General features: G+C 45.3%; 1 protein-coding gene across 1 annotated transcript; it reads right to left on the bottom strand.

Moving 5' to 3' along the window:
• Positions 1-6,178: 6,178 nt before the first annotated feature.
• LOC148500730 (uncharacterized) lies at positions 6,179-21,044 on the bottom strand. The gene is made up of 5 exons (XM_088451396.1): positions 20,995-21,044; positions 13,835-13,913; positions 13,621-13,718; positions 13,345-13,453; positions 6,179-9,344 (listed from the first exon to the last, which is right to left on the bottom strand). The coding sequence occupies exons 2-5, from the start codon at positions 13,866-13,868 to the stop codon at positions 8,107-8,109; spliced, it is 1,479 nt and encodes a 492-aa protein (XP_088307522.1). The 5' UTR covers positions 13,869-13,913; positions 20,995-21,044; the 3' UTR covers positions 6,179-8,106.
• Between the last annotated feature and the right edge of the window lie 51 nt (positions 21,045-21,095).

Here is a 21,095-nt window from a genome sequence, read left to right as displayed (position 1 = left end):
TACAAGAAGAATGGGCGTGACCACTCACACCGTAATCTGTGAGGGCTTTATGCACGGCCAAGATAGGGAAGGGGCGGGGAACTAGAGGGAGGGGGCGGGAACCTAGATGGGGAAGTCACACAAGTGGCGGCAGATTCTGTATATAGACTTGTCTCCGCCTTCAAGTTCATCCCGGCTGCCGGCTTCACAAAAATGGCCGATGCTGATATTTTTTTCAATGTACATTGTGTAGAAGTGTCTATATGTGTCATTCAGTTTACACTGTATATATAATATATATATATAAACACAGTCACTGTATATTCATTATGCACTCTCTATTTATATATATATATATATATATATATATATACAGCAACCCAATGGATCGGCACTCTTCTAAACAGCGGAAGAATTGCTCCTGTGCCAGCGGAAAAATGTGTAGAAGCACTGGATAAACAGCGGCACTAGGAGACTATCAAAAGAAGTTTTATTGTGATCCTTCACAGTACCAACGTTTCGGGGCTTGACAAAGGGGCGCGTAAGCCCCGAAACGTTGGTACTGTGAAGGATCACAATAAAACTTCTTTTGATAGTCTCCCAGTGCCGCTGTTTATCCAGTGCTTCTATCTATATAGGCACTTGTGTAGTTTACGGACTCTGCAGAGAGAACCCAATAAATGTTTTAAATGGTACTTGTGTACTTTACGTACACAAGTACCAAAAGTTGTCCCCACCTAAAGAAGAAAGTTGTCCGCTCTCTAAAAGGTTTTATTCCCCCTCTATGCCCACTTGGATGGTAGGGAATGACGCTGGACACTGGCTGATGACGTCAGGGTCCTCTCCGTGGAGAGGATTTAGACATTACCATGCTTGATAATAATAATGAGTGAGGAGGTTGCTATGGGCAACACTGCACATTGGTAAATATACACCCTAGATTAATTCTCTGAATAAGAGAGTCAGTGACTCTGAGGACCATGGTCATGTCTTACAGTAATTCAGCTGATACTACAAAACAATTCTTTTCAGGTCTTACAAACTGGATGATTTGAAGAACACACTCTGGAGAAGCAACTTTCAGTTTATAGATATCTCTGAAAGCATCAAAGACTCACAAATCTCAGAGTATATCTCCACAGCTGTCTTTAGAGAACTAAACATTGCAGACTGCTTGTTGCTCCCGCATATTGAGCGGGCACATAGACTAGGCCCCAACAGGCCAGACAATAGACCTAGACCGGTCATAGCAAGGTACCTCGACTTTAACATGACTGAACACCTACTATGTGCCTTTCGTAAGATTTTCCATCTGAAGGTTGATGGCAATCACATACTAATTTTCCAAGATTTTTCTTCCTTCGTGTCCCAAAAACATAGGTAATTCTCTGACGTCTTCAAGTTGCTCTATGACAACACTAGATTTGCACTGCTGTATGTGGCAAAACTTAGGGTTCAGGATATTGGCCGTACGTTATTTTTCGCTAAATAGCATTTTACTCATATTCTCTTTTCACCTAACCGCTGACTGATTCTTTTGTTTGGCTAATCTATGCTTATAACCGGTGGTGGAATTTACCCAGGAGGCTGCAGCTCCCCCCAAGTAAAATCCGACACCTCCTGTGAGTCCATGCTCTAGCTTCACTGGCAGTGGCTTCCCATTGGACCAATCACACATAGGACAGGCACTCCCAGGGGAAGATGTTCCTTCCCATTGGGACTGCCAGTCCGGGCCTCAATTAACAGAGAGTGTTTCCGACAGCCCTACCTGGCTTCGAGGGGCTGTAGATATTGCAGTATCTACAAGCTGGTGTTTGTGAACATGCTCCTGCAACATCCTTTGCGCTAGCGCCAATACTGTGGATGCTGCTTGTGCGCATGCGCCAGTCCCGGAGCTTGCCATAGCCATAACGCAGTCGCTAGGACTGTGGACTATATCATGAGCAGCCCCCCTGGTCCAAGAATGTAGGAGCCACCGCTGTTTATAACTGTTTTGGCAACGTATTTATGTTAGAGCTACTCGCGATGGAGTAACAGCTCTCTTTTAAAGTCTCACTACATTTTGCATGCACTTTTTGCCATGGTGCTCACCTGGTTTTTGGTTCGGATGGGAAATTTAGGAAAATGTGGTAGGAAGCAATGTGATGCTCGCTTCCCTCTTCCCCTCCTTTGGTTTAGTTGGTGCTCCACGTGGGTTTCTGAGTTACCTCATCTCTCCTGCTCACTGGGATGGGAGGATGTTAAAAGGTTTGTTTTGTTTTACTTTCCCTTTATCACCCTCTGGTAGTATATCTCTTACTCCTGATACCGATGGAACATGGGAGGTCTTAATTCCCCCATCAAATGAATAAGCATTTTAAACAATTTTGTTCTCATACTATCTTTCTTCAAGAGACACACTGGGCCGTTGGTGACAGGTCCTCTCTCTAAGCTTCTAGGTTGGGTAAATACTGTATATTTCTACTGATTATCAGGGGAAGGGTAGAGATGTTCCATTAGAGCCTAAACTATACTATGCTGAACGAAATAATTGACCCCCCAATGGCCTTTACGTAATTTTAGCTGTGGAGATGTGGGGCACCATCTACACCTTAGTAAATGTATGTGATTCTAATTTAGCTACTCCTGAACTTTTGAAGGAACCTACTCATATTCTGGCACAACATTCCAAGTTACCACTTATTGTAGAAGGGGACTTTAATTCTGTAGAGAACCCCCTACTTGACAAGCAACCTCCTCTGTGACATAGTGCATCTCCATCATGGAAACAAGTTCATTTTCCTAAGTACGCTTTCCAGCTCACGGACGTTTGTCGCCTCCTGAATCCGACGGACAAGACTGCTTTTTTTTTTTAGGGTCACATATAGACACCATTCTAGTGAACGATTCCTTGGTTACTCAGGGCAAACACACCGACATTCATACCATATTGATATCAGATAATGCTCCTGTATCCTTGCTACTTGAAAGATTGGTACAGTCTGGTGGGGCAAGACTTTGGCGTTTCCCAAGCTATCTTTATCATTCTGGTGAGTTCAATGAATTTATTACTGATAAATGCATGAACTTTCTGAATGGTAATCTTGATTATTGGGAAAGGTCTACTGGTTTGGGGGGCCTCCAAAACTGTTCTATGTGGCCATATAATTGATTACATTTCCAGACAAAATAAAAAATGGACTGCACAGTAGCAAACATTTCACGATTCACTGTCCAAAGCTTTAAATGACCACTCAGCCTCCTCGTCTGAGTAATCCTTACAGTTGTACACCCAAGCAAAACTGTTAAACAACTTTTTATTGTCCCAGGTTAAACGAGATTTGGTGTTCTCTAGGTTAAAAAATTCCATATGGGGGAACACGACGGGTCGTCTCCTGGTGACTGTGTCTAGAACCTGGTCATCTATAAGATTTATTACAGCAATTAAAGATCCGCAGTCAGGGACTCCTACTGTTTCCGCTAACATTTTGAAGCACGTTGAATCCTATTATACTAGTCTGTACACTGCCCTCTCCACTGAGTCGGGAGTGGGGACTTACCTCATCTTACCCTCTCTCAATTGGAATCTTTCATCAGCCAGGATATCACACTGTCGGAGATAACTGTGGCTATTTCCAAGCTTAAATTACCACGGGCCCAGATGGGGACATACCGTCAACACACACCATGTTGGCCCATGCGTGCCACCGCATGGACGTTCACCGAATCAACAGATCTGCCGTACATGCTGCTCAATCTGTCAATGTGATGAACGACCCCATGCATTTGGATGCGGCTGGTGAACGACATATCGTGCAGTCGTTCACCAGATTGTAGAGTGTGTACGGACTGCACGATATGTCGTCCGTCGCACCGTGGCTCGGCGGGGTACACAAGTCTAACGTGAACCCAGCTTTATAGGTTTATTGCACTGCTCAACACAGACATACAATTGCTGGCAAAAATGATGGCTGGCAGGCTGCAAATTATTCTTCCGCATCACCTTACCAGCCATCGACTGGGTTTTGGGCGCAACAAACACTCTGCTAAAGGGGTGAGGGTGGCGGGGGCTGTACTCACTGCATCTTCTCAAATGCCATGGACACAAAATATTTTGTCAAGATTGGACACCGCCAAAGGATTTGATATTGTACTAGACTGTACTGGACCCTCTCATTACGTCTCACGGCACATGCCAAGGCTGTCCCCTCTCCCAGCTTCTCTTTAACTTAGCTATTGATCTACTCCTACGATTACTGCAAAAATAATGCTCAATTTCAAGGGATAAAGATATGTACCAAAGAAATAATATCGACCACCTTTGCAGATGACATTGTGCTGTACATTGTAAGCGCCTCTGAGTCATTAGCTCCAATTTTCCACAACTGAACGTTATTTGGGAGGTTTCTGGATTTGTTGTTAACCTAACCATGGACATCGTAGATACCAAATAAGGTTTTATACAGATGCTGATATGGTCGGTTTAGCCAAGCAGCTAAGGATAGGGGTAGTCAGTGCCTTATATACACAAAAACATACACAAAATAGTAGCGCTAAAGTAAATTCACATGTAAAGAATAAATATTTGTATATAACTATGGATGGAATAAAAGATAATTTACATAAAAATTACACAATAAAATTCATGACATGTATATGAGCAGGATGCCTTATTATGCAGAAAAAGCCTGTTCCTATATATGCTTCCAGGAATCAATAAAGATAAACATCTCAACAGATCCGTCTCTCCAATGGGTATATAATGACCATGTCTCTTCACCGATAGAGGTACTGATAGAGGGATGGTCCTTTAAGTGTGAGGATTCAGAACGCAAAGATGGATCCCTCAGATGATCACAGTGTCTGTATTGGATAAAGTCCAAAAGAGTGGAGATTTGATGGAATAATCTGAAATGGTAGTTTCACTTTTGTAGATCCGGAAAACTGGTTTAGGCATTTTGCTATTAGTAATTCCGCAATTTAGCAGGGAGGGTAAAGGCAATAAATACTAACGCATTTCGCTGTATAGTAGTATACGCTTCCTCTAAGGTTCTACAGAGATGAAATTTGAAAAAAACTGTCGTTTATCCTTATTCTGGTAGCTGACCGACCGTACATACAGCGCGATGAGCCGATATATCTTCAGATATATTGGACATTGGCTGTGCAGTACAGCCGTCGAGATATGTCTGTGAACTAGGTCGTTCACAGACATATTATCTGTACACACTCGCCAACGCACACATGATATATCAGCCGTTCAAGTCTGCCAGTGTGTACCCAGCATAAGCAACTATTTACAGCTAACCAACATGTGACCCCCCCCCCCCCCCCATTCACTTTTTATATAGGGTCCGGCCTTTTGAAGCCTGTAAAGCGACTTTGAGTCCTGCTGGAGGAAAGCCTTATAGAAATAAAATTATCATCATCATCAAATGGGCTCCTAGTTAGTTTTCTTTTTCACCATTTACTTGTTTAAATAATCTTAAAGAAAAAAAAAAGTCAACTTGGTTGGTTATTATATATTTTATTATCTTAATAGTGTACTGACCACATAATTATGTGAAATGTCCATATATCTGCTTTACAGTTATTTATTTTACTTATTCACTATATACAGAGTGAAAAGTATAGTTGCCACATAAAATCAAACTAAACTTAGGGCCTGATTCAGCAAGGATCGCAAGGCTCCGTTCGCACGCACCCGGACACTGCGTGAATATGCTAATGAACTAATCGCAATGAAACCGCAGCACATTAACCAGACGCCCACTACTACATAATGCCGCCCACTTCCCTTTACTCACATACACAATACCTCGCTAGACAACGAAAACATCGGTAACATCGAGAACCATCCTTTCACGCATGCGCAGTGTGAAACAATCGACCGGGTGCATGCAAATTCGTGGCTGCGAACCATGCTTAATCAGGCCCTTAAAACACTTTACATTAGTCAATGTGCAAACTACCGTACACAATATAGGATATAAATATACAAAACAGAGACCAGCAATGTACTTAAACTTGCATAGAATAGCAAGAAATAGAAGACTAAAATTTTCGAATGTTTCAGGTGTTACGTAAAGTCCATCAAATTAAAATTAAAGTACAACTGTCGCTGACAAACAGTGCAGGCAGCCATTTTGAGGTGGCATTCCTCAGAATGTGGGCAATCAATTCATGAAGCACCTCAGCAAAGTCATTGGCTCCTATTGAATCGCTAGGTCGAATTCCCATGAACGTTGGATCACCCCACAAAATGGGGTCCATATCCTTATGCTGCCAAAGAATTTCCTTCCAGGTAAGTTCTCTGGAAAGACAGCATGGGTCCAACCTTAATCAAACATGCCTCCATATATATAGCAATATGAAGATCTCCACGGAAATACTCATTGCTACCTGAGCATTGGCACACATGCCAACACAACATGGAGGGGGCAGCGAGGTACTTAATGGTGACTTTCCTACTCTTCTGAGGTGTTTGAGAGAGCCACCCGAGATTTGGGATTCTCCCTGTCTTGCTAGGAGATTGGTTAAGTATGAATATTGCGTGTGGACCAGTGGAGAAGTTACCCATAGCAACCAATCCGCTTTGAGGTAGCATTTGTCAAGTACATTCTATAAAATAATAGGTAGAAGCTGATTGGTTGATATGGGCAACATTGGTTCACTTATCCACTATTTTCACTCCTTGATATAAAACATTTAGGGGGTTGTTGTAACAAGACAGACAGCCATCAGTTTCCAGTGCCCCGTGTCACCTTCACAACATTCTGTCTAAGTTATAAATAAAAAGTGCGTACTAGATGTAAACCAAACAATTATCTGCACATTTCTGAATCAAGATGATGAAGAGGCCTGACCTGTCCACTTCTAAGTCATATATATAGCTGTACTAAGCCTTGTAGAGAGATAGTGATTTTAGATAAAGTACCAAGCAATCAGCTCCTGTCGTGTTTCAAACTCCATCCACTTTATCACTCTCCAAGGTTTAGTATATAGGGGTCTATTTACTAAGCCTTGGATGGCGATAAAGTCGATGGAGATAAGGTACCAATCAGCTCCTAACTGCCATGTCACAGGCTGTGTTTGAAAAATTACAGTTAGGACCTGTTTGGTTGGTACCTTATCTCCGTTAATTTTATCTCCATCCGAGGCTTAGTAAATAGACCCCTATATCACAGAATACGTTATATGAACCATCTCACACATTCGATTACAGAGTGAGAATGTAATGTACAATAATAGTGTCCCAGTTTCCACATTATGGAGCTGATTCAGTCTCGCGCAAAGCCGCTGCTGTGTGCTGGAATACAGCGGCGAATTTCCACCTGTATTTCCCGTCTGCAGCATCGGTGTGGATGCAGCCTCATTGCTGAGGCAATAGATCCCTCTGAAATTGTCTGGTCTCTGCTTACATATACCTCTGAGTAGGCCGCAATTCCATCTACAGACCCACAGCACACTTATCCTAAGTGCCAGAGCCCCATTGCCGTCTAGTTATACCCATTCGTCTCACTACCGAGCTACTCTGAATTGCTCGCAGAACTTGTGTGTTCGCCTCTGAGATTTCAGTCAGGACCCATAGGTCCAGGACATTGCAGGACCATATAGACAGTACCTTATATAAACAGCAACATGGTCTTGTTATCACTAATAATATTTAATAAATGTAGGAAATTGCTTTACGTTCCACACTTGCTCAAGCTGTTTCAGTCTTAGAGCAATAATGGGGAGAACATACAAACTCCACACAGTTAGGGCCGTTGCAGGAAATTAACCCAAGACATCAGTACTGTGAGGCAGCAATGCTAACCATTACACCAACCATGCTGACAAATTATAACATGTTCATTTACTGTGTGACTAAAGCTTTGAATTGAGTATGGATTGATATCTGTCTTTAATTATGTTTGATGACATTATGTATGTCTGTTTTAATGTAGTGTTTACAACATTTTGATTATTGAAGCAACCTCATGTCATATTGGTCAGGTCACAGAAACTACTTTTCTGCTGCGTGAATTGTACAAGACGTATATAAAACTTTTTTCAGAATCTACGCATGAAAACGGTTCATCATACCAGTGAGCTCTCTGATGTACAAGACTTGATTTTTGTGCAAAACATTTTCCTAAATGGTTTCTAACCAGTGTGAGTTCTCTGGTGTCTGACGAGATTGGATCTGTGTGCAAACCATCTCCCACACTCAGAACATGGGAACGGTTTATCGCCTGTGTGAGTCCTCTGATGTCTAATCAGTTTTTCTTTCTTTGAAAACCACTTCCTACACTCAGAACATGAAAATGGCTTCTCGCCCGTGTGAGTTCTCTGATGTTCAACCAATTTTGATTTCTGTGTAAACCATTTCCCACACTCATAACATGGAAACGGCTTCTCGCCCGTGTGTGTTCTCTGATGTATAATAAGTGTAGATTTAATTGTAAAACATTTCCCGCACTCAGAACATGAAAACGGTTTCTCACCCGTGTGAGTCCTCAGATGGGCGACAAGTTTTTGTTTCTGCGCAAAACATTTCCCACACGCAGAACACAGAAATGGTTTCTCGCCTGTGTGGATTCTCTGATGTCTGATAAGTTTTTCTTTCTTTGTAAAACATTTTCCGCACTCCGAGCATGTAAATGGCTTCTCACCCGTGTGAGTTCTAAGATGTACAACAAGCTCTGCTTTCTGTGAAAAACCTTTCCCACACTCAGAACATGGAAATGGCCTTTCGCCCGTGTGAACTCTCTGATGTCTGATAAGTTTTGATTTCTGTGTAAAGCATTTCCCGCATTCGGAGCAGGAAAATGGCTTCTCGCCTGTGTGGATTCTTTTATGATCGAGAAGACCTGATTTGTGCGTAAAACATTTCCCGCACTCAGCGCACAGAAATGGTCTCTCACCCGTGTGACTTCTCTGATGTGACACAAGACCCGATTTGTCTACAAAACATTTCCCGCAATCGGAACACAGAAACGGCCTCTCGCCGGTGTGAAGTCTCTGGTGTGTAACAAGACCAGATTTGTGGGTGAAACATTTCCCACACTCAGAGCATGGAAATGGTTTGTCATCTGTGTGACTCCTCCGATGTCTAACGAAGATTGAACGATGTACAAAGCATTTACCACAATCAGGACAGGGATAAACTGTATCACCGGTACGGGCTGTCCTATGTGTAATACTGTCTGAGTTATCAGGAGAACATTCCATCTGTTTAGAGGTATTGTATAATATATATGTACTGTCAAGTACTGGATGTATATTTAGGGCGGTGGGGTTTTCTCCTGGATAATTTTGTGCGATTCGGTGATCATCCACTTCAAAATCTGGAGATAAAAGGAGATGTTCCTTTGTGGGATTCCTGCTCTTGCATTCAACTGCTGGGAATAACATACATATATGGAAATAGACAACTTATATATTAGCCCATGCACAGCAGATGGTTTTCTGATTCCCTTGCAGAGCTCATTTTCCGATATTTGCGCTCATCACAATCCAACATCAGTATCACAATGCCTTTAGGCACTACCCACAGAAATTATATCTTGATGATTTTCAAAAGGCATTGCATTTTCAGTAAATAGCGCAAGACTTTTTACTCCTTCATATATGTCAAATACAATTTAACCAAGATGGCCAAAAAAGTTAAAGAAATCTGTTATGGTACTTGTCTGGACACGGTCTCATGTGTCATATCAAAATCTGCAATTTAAAAAAAATTTTTTTTTTCCTGATAATTTAAATACTTATAACTTTTGGAAATAATATGGTACCCCCAATACGGTTACCCATTTTTATTCTAGAAAACCTACCGCATTAAATAAGGGCCTTTTTTATTATTGAACACAAGATGGGGGAGATTTGGCCTGCAGATCCCCTTCCCCATCTGTGGAAATCTTAACATTTTTGTAGTGCAGGTTAATATTGTCTACCAGACAATATCTAATAAAACGCTGCATAATATAACCTTGTTATACCACCTGCTGACTGTAAGACTGGTGGGAGTCATCCCATGCCAAATCATCACAGCTTCCAACCCGACCATCTTAAGTCCCCCATACACGGGGCGATAAAGCAGGCGATCCGACTGATGTGGTGTAATTTGCCTGCTACATCGCACAGTGTATGTCCCTAATGACGGGCCGAGCGCGCTCCCGTGGGGTCGTACATCGCACCCCCTGATCTTTCTGCAGGACCAATTGATCAGGGGATGCGATGTGCGATCCCATGGATTGCTATGCGGGTGAGGGATGGGGGAGCCGGCATATCGGGCTGTCGGCCACCCGATCGCACCGTGTGTGTGGACCGCCCGATATGTGGGACGACGGATCCCCTGTCACCTCGCACGGTGCCATTGCACCGTGTATGGGGGCCTTTAGATTTTCATCATATTAGGTAGGGTGATAGACGGCACATAGTAACTTTTGTATGTAGAAGTTTAGCCCTTAGTGATACACAGTGTTCATGCTACAGGGTTGCAAACATGACAACAAATGTAAAATGTATGCTTGTAAGGTCAACTAAAACCAATCATAACTTTGCTTCTAATTGTGGTAGAACTTTCATGTTGGTCTTGTTTTAAAGCTAAGGAACCGGAGTTTTCATAAAAAATAGTTTTATATTTAAATATTGACTTTTACATTTCAAGGTCACATGATGTAACCTTTGACCTTGAATATCTAATAAAAAAAAAAAAGTGTATGTTTAATGTTTCTGTACATAAAGTATGTTATACACTTAAATACAATCTCTCTTTGTTAAGGTGCCCATACACGATGCGATCTCCCTTGAAAATTCTTCCCTTGAAATGATTCTAATGCCGGGTAATTTCCATAGCCACGCCCCCTATGCTGCCCCCCACCCCCCTCCTATGCCAACCTGGGTGCCCCCTCCCGAAGGAAAGTATTTCTTGTATCACCCACTAGTACTCAATGCATAGATTGATATTGTACCATCAATGGTTATCACCGATGGTGACCATCGATAGAAACCCACCGGTGGTTATCCCTAGAACACAGTGACACACTACGGAGTATATTTACTAAAGTGAGAGTTTTTAGAAGTGGAGATGTTGCCCATACCAAGCATAAATTAAATTTTTTTTGTCATGTTTGAAATCCTGTAGCAACATGTATCACTGAGGGCTAAAAGTTTATATATGAAAGTTACTTTATGCCATCTATCATCCTACCTAATTTCACGAAAATCTGAGATGGTCGGGTTGAAAAGTTACTTCTTTTGTGAATATTTGGCATGGAATGACCTGTGGGGAAAAAAGTTTTTCTTTCTTTTCAATACCCCCCGTCACTGTGGAGGACGAGTGGGGCTCATTCTCAGCAGTCTTAAGGCATATGTGGAGGATGAGCCTCACTCATCCTCTTCAGTGAAGTAGCTTAGGAGCAGCCAAAAATGCCACGAAACTTTCATACTATTAGTAGGTTCAAAATGTTCCATTGGTAAATGTCAATTTGCAAACCATGACCACTTTATCTCCATGTACACAAGGCGAATATGGCTCTTGCTGAACAAACAAACCATTGGCTTCAGACATGGGAAGGAAAGCAGATAGACACGGCAGTACAGCACAGTACAGCATCAAGGGACAGCAGAATGGGAAAAAACACAGAATGATGACAGCAGAGAGCGGAGGGTAGACATCGGGACAGAGAAGGAGAATGGAGCCGGGTGCAGTGGAAAAATGCATAAGGGCAGCACAGGATATAGAGGACGATGATCAGGGGATGAAGAGCTAGCACCGAGACTGGAGGGGATCACATGTGCAATGACAGCTGTGTGGATATGTGGGTCTAAATGTGCAGTTTGTGTGAAGTGAGTGCTGTAATAAGGTGTGTGTGAGTTTTGGGAGGAGTGGTATGACCTGGGAGTTTGCGGTATTATTGCACTGTTTCTTTAAAGCATATGCAGAAAAACAATATTCAGGTATTATTACACAACAGAAATAATGGGTAATATTATATATTATCATGGGGAATATCCTTCCAGTGACTATTACTGCAGTGGGTCAGGGGTACTCATATATGAAGCTCACCAGACTGTCACGAGGTAGACTAGTTGGAAGGGTTGTGTTGTAGGCTTATGGTTGACGCTGGCAGCATGGGAGTGCAGAGGCTAACAGACCCCTGGTCTTCACCTGATACTACCGCATGTAGATATGGGCTTCTCTGCCAGGAGCTCACAGGCCATGACCCTCTACTTGCCCCCTTACTGCAACTAGGTGGGGCGTAGAGTGGGACAGAATCACAAGAGAGAATGGTCAGTCCTAGGAGGTGGGCAGAGTCACAGGCTTAGGTTCGTAATCAGTAAATCAGGGGCACAGGATTAAGGTCAGGAGTAAGCAGGAATCTGGCACACAACAGAAAGGCATAATACCAGGGCACTGACGCTAGGTAATGAGACATGTACACTGGTGCACAGTGTGGGTAAAAAAATTAGGAGACTGGTCAGATCTCTGGGTTGGTAACACACAGTGACATGATGTGAGGGGGAGAGCAGGAGTATAATAGGGGCTGATGACTCCTGATGTATGAGATACACCAGAGAGTGTGGGGAGGAGACTGGTCAGATCTCTGGGCTGGTAACACACAGTGACATGATGTGAGGAGGAGAGCAGGAGTATAATAGGGGCTGATGGCTCCTGATGAATGAGATACACCAGAGAGTGTGGGGAGGAGACTGGTCAGATCTCTAGGCTGGTAACACACAGTGACATGATGTGAGGGGGAGAGCAGGAGTATAATAGGGACTGATGGCTCCTCATGTATGAGATACACCAGAGAGTGTGGGGAGGAGACTGGTCAGATCTCTGGGCAGGTAACACACAGTGACATGATGTGAGGGGGAGAGCAGGAGCAAATAGGGGCTGATGGCTCCTGATGTATGACATACACCAGAGAGTGTGGGGAGGAGACTGGTCAGATCTCTGGGCTGGTAACACACAGTGACATGATGTGAGGGGGAGAGCAGGAGTATAATAGGGGCTGATGGCTCCTGATGTATGAGATACACCAGATAGTCTGGGGAGAAGACTGATCATGTCTCTGGGCTGGTAACACACAGTGACATAATGTGAGGAGGAGAGCCGGGGTATAATAGGGGCTGATGGCTCCTGATGTATGAGATACACCAGAGAGTGTGGGGAGGAGACTGGTTAGGTCTCTGGGCTGGTAACACACAGTGACATGATGTGAGGGGGAGAGCAGGAGTATAATAGGGGCTGATGGCTCCTGACTCTCCCACTGGGCAGATACTGTGTCCTTATTAGTCTGCACTGACAGAGGAGGGTGTAGGATAAGAGATTGCTGTAGTGGTGGAACAAGGAGAATATGTGACTCTGTTCTGTACTTAGTGATTATTACTCACCTGTGCTGATAGCTGTAGGGATTTCCTCCTCCTTACACTGCTGATCAGCCTTCATATATGTCTCTTCTCCCTCTACAATTTCTACCTTAATAATAGTCAGGCCGTCACCCTAAATAACAAACCAACCAATAAAATAACACTTTAATCATATCTGAACTAATTAACTGAGTTGAAACAGAAGATTCTCAGTCTAAACAGCCAATCAGCTTCCCTACAGATCATATAGTGAAAAGTCACTGTGTTATTCTATATTATGAGACCCTCAATCCCACCTACCTGATCCTCCTGTGGGACACTGTGATTCTCCGCTGCATCATCCTGGGAATAAAGAGGACGGGGACATCTCTCTGGGGTATTCCTATTACTGGCCCCATCTGTAGGAGACACACAGTGACTGATTACACTGTATATATGTGATTATCAGATGATGTGTATATAGGTGGCCCCATAGCTGCTCTACCCATTACAGTAAGTGACAGTCTCCTCTTACCCAGTGATGTGAGGGGCCGGTGAGTCTCCATCATCACGTCCTTGTACAGACCCCTGTGTCCTTCTATATACTCCCCCTCCTGCAATGGAGAAATAGACAGTAACGTACTCACACCTTATAGGAACCTGACACACACAAAGCAGAAAAATAACAATGTGTGTGGGAGGACTCAAGTATCATGTACTTTTAAACTTACAATTATTATTATTAATTCAAGTTAAAAATATGTTTTATTATTTCTGCAAGATCCATGACGTTAGAAATAATCAAAATAATACTTTTGTAGCTGGGAAGGATCATGGCAAGTCAAAAAGACTTGCAGCTCTCAAATTATGGCCTCTTTTGCCCCACCAGCCACATTGTTTTGGCATGACCTAGAGGCCAGTGACCTCCACCTTTAACATATGTGAGGTTTCTAAGCATAGCTGACCAAATCGGGCTAATTCTCTCCCTAAGCTGCGCTTTTCGGGGAAGAAATGGGACATGTATAAAAGCAGGGCGAGTACGCCTTTGTTATATCTACACTATGGGACAAATAAGATTTCCCTGTGGGGCTCTCACACACTAACTCACAACCCTGGGTCAGATCGGGGGTCTGCTTTGGCTATGATTACACAGACCTGGATCTGCTTCCTTATGCTCCAAAATCTTGCCCATAAATTCTCTATGTCCACAGGGAGACCTTGGGGATGTCCCAAAGCAGTCCTTTTAAGGGTGGGGACGCTCCTGTGCTGAGAGGAGAATCCGGTGCCCAAAGGAAGAATCCTGAGAGGCAAAGGTATCAAATGCATAGAAAGGTCTGGACCGAAGACCACATGGCCGCCTTACAAACCTGAATAGCCAAGGCGCCATGGCGAGCTGCCCACGAGGGACCCACAGACCGATTAAAATGAGAGCCTTAACAGAAGACGGAACAGGCCTCTGTGTAAGCTTCTGAGATAGTCATACGAAGCCATCTAGCCAATGTTTGCTTATTGGCTTCTAAGTCACTTATTAAAAACTCCACTTTTTCATTTAAGTCTGTTTCTGTGTCTGCTCCTATCACCACCCCGGGTCCACAACAAATTCAGAACCTCACAGCCAGTATTCTGGAAATTCAAAACACTTGAGGGTAGTAAGCCTTTGTACGACACCACTGGAAATATGTATGCCACATTCTGTGGTAGATCCTGGCGGGCAGGTTTACGTGCTCTAATCATTGTGTCGATGACAGAGTTACAGAATCCTTTGGACCTTAGGAGGGATGTCTCAAGAGTCACGCCTTCAAAGACAGATGATCCAGGTCCGGGTAAAGGTAAGGACCCTGAGATAACAAGTCCGGACGTTGAGGCAGCAGGAACGGAGTATCGAAGGAGAGTCTCCGAAGATCTGAGAATTAATGACATGTGGGCCAGTCTTGCTTGAACTTCTGTCTGTAGCCACTAAGAGAGGAACAGATGCACCTCCGGATAGAGTACCATGTCTGAGCTTTGATCCGGTGGGGTAATCCGTCCCACCTGGAGAAGATCAGACCCTGCAGGGGCCTGGAATGGAACTGAGCATATTCCACCAAGTCGAATGTGGATACAATGGATCCCAGAACCTGCTTCGCCAAGTGGACTGACACCGACTGCGGAGACATCTGCGTACTCGCAGCTGCAGCGTAGAGATCTTTTCTGGAGTCAGAAAGATTCTCTGCTAGTGAGAGTCGAGAAGGGCTCCCAAATGAACCATCCTCAGGGGATTAGGGAGGACTTTTTCCAATTTATCAACCACTCGTGTGTTTGTAGACAAGCAACTCTCAGTTGCAGGTGGTGGTGAAGCACTTCTGGAGAACTCGCCAACAAGTAGAGGTCATCCAGATATGGTAAGAGTTGGATACCTTGACTCCGCAGGTGGGCTGCCATGACCGCCATAATTTTGGTAAATACCCTTGGAGCCGTAGATAGGCCAAAGTGTTGTTGCAGTATAGCAAACTGCTGAGAAGGCGTTATGGGAACATGAAGGTATGCATCCTGAATGTCCAGCGATACCATGTAATCCCCAGGTTCCATAGCCAGTATAAATAGAAAGTGTCTGCGCTAGTGTCTATACAAAGATCCCTAAGGCTTTTTGGGGGGATTTTTTGTATAGACACTAGCGCAGACACTATTTAAATTTCTATGTTTTTTGTGAGGGTTCTTTGACAAAACCCCTCGGTTGTCAGCAGCAAGTTTCTATATAGGGCAACATCTGCTAAACAGTGCACCTTCCTTCTTGTACTCCAAAGCCAGTATGATGGATCATAAGGTTTCCATCCTGAACCTGGACACCATGAGGAACTTGTTCAGAGCTTTGAGGTTGAGGATAGGCCGATGAGACCCATTTGGTTTCTGAACCAGAAAGAGAGTAGAATAATAACCAGTCCCTCATTGAGATAGCGGAACTGGTACAATTACCCCTGCCTGCAGCAAGGACTGTATGACTTTCTGCATCTGCAAGGCCTTGGGTTTGTCTGAAGGAGGGTCTGTGCAGAAAAACTGGTGGGGAGGCCTTCGAAGGAATGAGAGGGTGTACCCCTGAGAGACCACTTCTCTTACCCAAGCATCCTTGGTGGTTTGACACCAGTACTGGAGCGAACTGAAGAAGTCTGCTTCCCACTCTGGGGTCCCCCAGAGGGAGGCCCACCCCACCAGGCTGCGGGTTTATCCTGATGTTTGGAGGCCGGGCGTCTTGTGCTCCAGGCCTGTTTGTTAGCCTTGGCAGTTTTCTTGGCAGTGGACTTCCTAGGGAAGGACTGCCCTTTGGATTTTCCTTGGGTACGAAAGGAGGAGCTTCGAGACTTTGCAGGAGCAGATGCTGAGGGCAGAAATGCAGATTTGGATTTGGCCAACGTGTCAACAATCTTGTCCAGTTCTGAGCCAAACAAAATCTCCCCATTATAGGGTAAAGCCTCCAGGCCTTTCTTAGAATAGGCATCCACGCTCCAATAACGTATTCACAGGGAACAGCGAGGAGACATGGCCGCAGCCGAGACCCTAGAGGTCAGTAGACTTGCATCCAGAGTGGCCTCACCGATATAAGCAGCTGTATCCCTAATATGGCTGACCAGTGACACCTGATTCTCTGGAACTTCCAAGGAGTCCTTTACTGTATCAGCCCAACTCTCTATAGCCTTAGCTACCCAGGAGATAGCCATGGATGGCCGGGCAACAGCTCCTGCAAGAGAGTATATAGACTTCAAGCAAGTTTCCACCTTCCTATCCATGGGGTCCTTTAAGGAAGAAATTGAAGGCATAGGTAACGTTGCACTTTTAATTAAACGTGTGAATCCACCGCAGGGGGTGATTCCCACTTGTTACAATGAGCCTCAGGAAATGGGTAACATAAGGTCAAATGTCTCTGAGGTTGATACCTCTTACCAGGCGATTGCCAGGCCTAAGCCATGTGTTCCACCAGCTGATCTGATAGAGGGAATACTGCCGAAGACGCCCTTATCTGTTTAAACAGAGGGTGTTTGGATTTAGGGGCTGGTTCTTCATCCTCTATAAGCAATGCGGACCTGACCGCACGCAGCAAGGCAGGAATATTACTTCTGGACTTGGGCTCCGTCTCCTGCTGAGGGGAGAGGGATAGAGCCACCTCTCAGTCATCAGATGACTTCTCAGATTCTGATAGCTGAGTGGATTGACATGACAACACAGGACGCTTAGCTGGTCTTCCAGGTTTCTCACTCTGCAACATGGTCTGAATGGCCATAGAGGTCGTAGCCAGACTCTGTACTTAGGTAGACACACATCCACCCATGGTGGAGGACCACCCTGCAATAATCCTACTGTGGGAATGACCGCTTCCTGTGGTACAGGAGGGGTCTGCACAATTAGTGGAAGTCCCTGTGAGTGAGGGACGGGCTGCTGTGGTACCCCCATAGGAGGAACAACAGTCGGGACCGCCAGGCAATCCACGATAGAGGCCAGCATCTGAGAAAAAAATGCCCAAGGGGGCTCCTGTACTGATGTTGGGGAGTTTGGGGCACATGGCGAGTTATAACATCTCATATATAACCCATCCCGAACCACATCCTCCTCACTCAAAGCCACAGTACATAGTCTGCAAGTTTGCAACAAAAATACAGGCATGTGTCCATTACCTGTGTCAGAAATGTCTGCAGGGTAAATGACGCACAATAGCGAACTGTGGGCCTGATTCAGACCCTCTCGCGAGCGCTTAGTGCTCGCAAGCGGGTTGATGGCGGGGCAGTGCGCACGTGCCCCGGAGCGAGCGAGAAATCACTCACTCCGGCGCTCGCATCCAAAAGGGGCGGCTGTCGATGTTGATCGACAGCTCGCCCCGTTTGGTAGGCGGGTCGGGGGGTGGCTGGCCAAACTAAGGCATTCCCGAAGGAACGCCCGCCGTTTGGGGGCAGCCATACTGAGCTTCCAGCTCTATTAGAGCCGGAAGCTCACTGGGGCTTGCGGCAGATGAGACCCTACCACAAGGGTCTCGTCGCAAGCCCGATGGTCGTGATGGTCGCGACCATCACCTGGCGGCTCGCAAAAGTTGAAGAGTGGGCCAAAATACCTGCGGCAGTGTCAAGAACTACAGGAAACATTTGACCTCTGTAATTGCCAACCAAGGTTACTTTACAAAGTATTTAGTTAAACTTTTTGATTGTCCAAATATTTTTTTCCCCGCAAGAATATACAAATAAATTGTTTAAAAATCATACAATGTGATTTCCGGAATTTTTTGTTCAGATTCTGTCTCTCACAGTTAAAGTGTACCTATGATGGAAATTACAGACCTCTCTCATCTTTTAAAGTGCAACAACTTGCACAATCGGTGGCTGTCCAAAAACTATTTTTTTTGGCCCTCATTCATATATATATATATATATATATAGATATATATATATATATATATATATAGATATATATATATATACATACATATATATATATATATATATAAAAATATAAAATCTATCTGAGGTCAGGTATGAGCTACCCTTAACAACACATGTATTTAGGGCAGAATGAGAGAAAGGGTATAGTCATAAATTGACAGATTGAAAAAAAAGACAGAGTGATAGCGCTAGCACGAGTCACATACAATTCAGATAAGACGCTGCAAAGCGGCACTATACTCAACTACACAGACGCAGTGTCTGGTAGGAAATAGTGCTACATTCGCTGACCCTGGGGAGAGTACGCTGACCCTGGGAAGAGGTATGCAGGGGGACCGGACTACGCGCTGTCCTGGGAGAACTGTGACTGAACACTTAGAAAATGGCCGCAGGAGAACTCAAAGGGAGTGTGTCCAGAGGAGGAAAGCAGTGGAAAGGCGTGCTGAGCTAAGGAGCCGCTTAAACAGGGAAGCTGTCTCTCCTGGGCGGTTATAAACTCCTGGGACGCTGGTTTCCCGCAACCAATATGTCCCTGGTGGTCAAGTTGGAGCGCGATGGCTGGAGCCTGCGTCCACACCCAGCACCTCCGGTCTGTCCCTTGACACCGAAGGTATCAACTGCCATTATACGCGGATCACGGCAAGCGGCGACCCGCCTAACCTGTCCCCTGATGTCTGGGTCCTCTCCGGGAGGCCCTTGGCTAGCGCTGACCCCCGGAAAGCACGCCGAGATCCCCAGATCAGTACTGGCGTCGTGGCACCGGGGGTGTGGCGGAGCGACAGCGCAGACGTCCCACGGACAGTCTGCTGCTGTGCGCTCTAGTCGCTTGTAGAAGTAGCTAAATAAAATAAAGAAAAAGGCTTTAGGGGCTAATGAACAGCCCCCCTGCAAAATGGTGACCCGACTCCGGCCGGGCACCAACGAAACTGAGGTGCCTCTGGCTCGGGGTATAGGGAGAGTGGACCCAGTGCATCCTGGGAGCTAAAGCTTTAACTGCGTGGTGCCCGGATTGGTTCCCATCGCCTACACCCCAAGGTCCCCCTGTGGAGCCCATGGACCCTGTAGAAGAAATTACTATTCAAGTTAAGCGTAGTAGCTACTCTGTTCCAAATTCTCTAGCAAAAGGACTTGACTTTCTTCAGAAGAGCAGAAGGGATATAGACATGGGGAGAGGTGATCGGGGGACACAGGGGTGGGACGATAGGGGACACAGGAGAGCAGAAGGGATAAAGACATGGTGCACAGGGGTGGAAGGGGATAGTACATAAGAGAGAAGGAATATAGCAATGGGAAGAGAAGAACGTGGGGGAGGGGGAGAGTACACAGGAGAGCCCGGCATCTATATACACTGCGGGGAGAGCTTGGGAGCAGCCCAAAATCTCAATGAGTGCTGGGCACACCATCTACAGTGGTGAAAGTGGAGCACTTCTCATGGTCATGCCCACTTCTTGAGTGTCCACGGCCCTTTTTCAGGAGCACACTGAAGTGCCCTTCTTATATAGATGCCCTGCTCCCTGCCTTCCCTAGAGTGAACCCTATAATATGACAACAGAGGGCTTGATTCATCATGGAACGCAGTCGTAAATTCGCACGCACCCGATTGATTGTTTCGCAGTGTGAGAATAGGCTGCTGCGATCGGGTAGCGATTGCAGGGAGCACGCAGACTCGGCACACATTGATTGAAAGGAAGTGACCATTTGAGGGTGGTGAAGGGGGGTGGTCAGTGAAACGCAGGCGTGCCAGAGCGTTTGAACGCTGTTACAGGGGCGTGCATAATTAAGCCCCTGCGCCGGAATACGCAGCCAGAGTTTTAGATGCACACAGGAAGTTTAAGTTTCTGAGTGAGGTCTGGACAACCAATATTGAGCGTGTGGGTCCGATGGTTCCCGATGTTTTCGCTGTCTAGCGAGGTATTGCGGATGTGGGCGGCATTATGTATTGCTGGGCGTCGGCTTATTGCGCTGCGGTTGCAATCGTTAGCATGTTTTCGCAGCGGCCGGGTGCGTGTGCAAACTTGCGATCCGTGCTGAGCCAGGCCCAGAGTCTACTATACCTATAAGATATGACACCAGACTCTCTGCTATACCTATACCCCCCACCCAGCAGCACAGTCAGGTGACTCCTCCTGGCTACCCCCACCCCTAGCAGCACAGTAAGGTGACACCGGGGACCCCCCTAGCAGCCCAGTGAGGTGACACCTGGGTTCCCCCTAGCAGCACAGTGAGGTGACACCTGGGTCCCCCCTAGCAGCACAACAAGGTGACACCGTAACAGTAAGGAGAGGAACCTCATTACCTGCTGCCAAATATGATAACAATCACAATGTTCTCCCTGTGAAGCTGCTGGTCACTGGCCCCGCCCACTAAGCGGTCGCCGGAAAATCACTTCCCCACTGT

Source organism: Taudactylus pleione, unplaced genomic scaffold (assembly GCF_031769625.1).
Source record: "Taudactylus pleione unplaced genomic scaffold, aTauple2 ptg000547l, whole genome shotgun sequence".
NCBI lineage: Eukaryota > Metazoa > Chordata > Amphibia > Anura > Myobatrachidae > Taudactylus > Taudactylus pleione.
The sequence above is the reverse complement of the archived record's forward strand: the minus strand, read 5'-3'. Positions and strand labels throughout refer to the sequence as shown.

Bases quoted from the DNA above. Each gene is read 5' to 3' on its own strand.
- LOC148500730 (XM_088451396.1), bottom strand. From the start codon at position 13,868: ATGATGGAGACTCACCGGCCCCTCACATCACTGG. The intron at 13,719-13,834 runs GTAAGAGGAGAC...TGTCTCCTACAG, and splicing joins CCGGCCCCTCACATCACTGG to ATGGGGCCAGTAATAGGAAT. The intron at 9,345-13,344 runs GTGAGTAATAAT...TGTTATTCCCAG, and splicing joins CCCTACAGCTATCAGCACAG to CAGTTGAATGCAAGAGCAGG.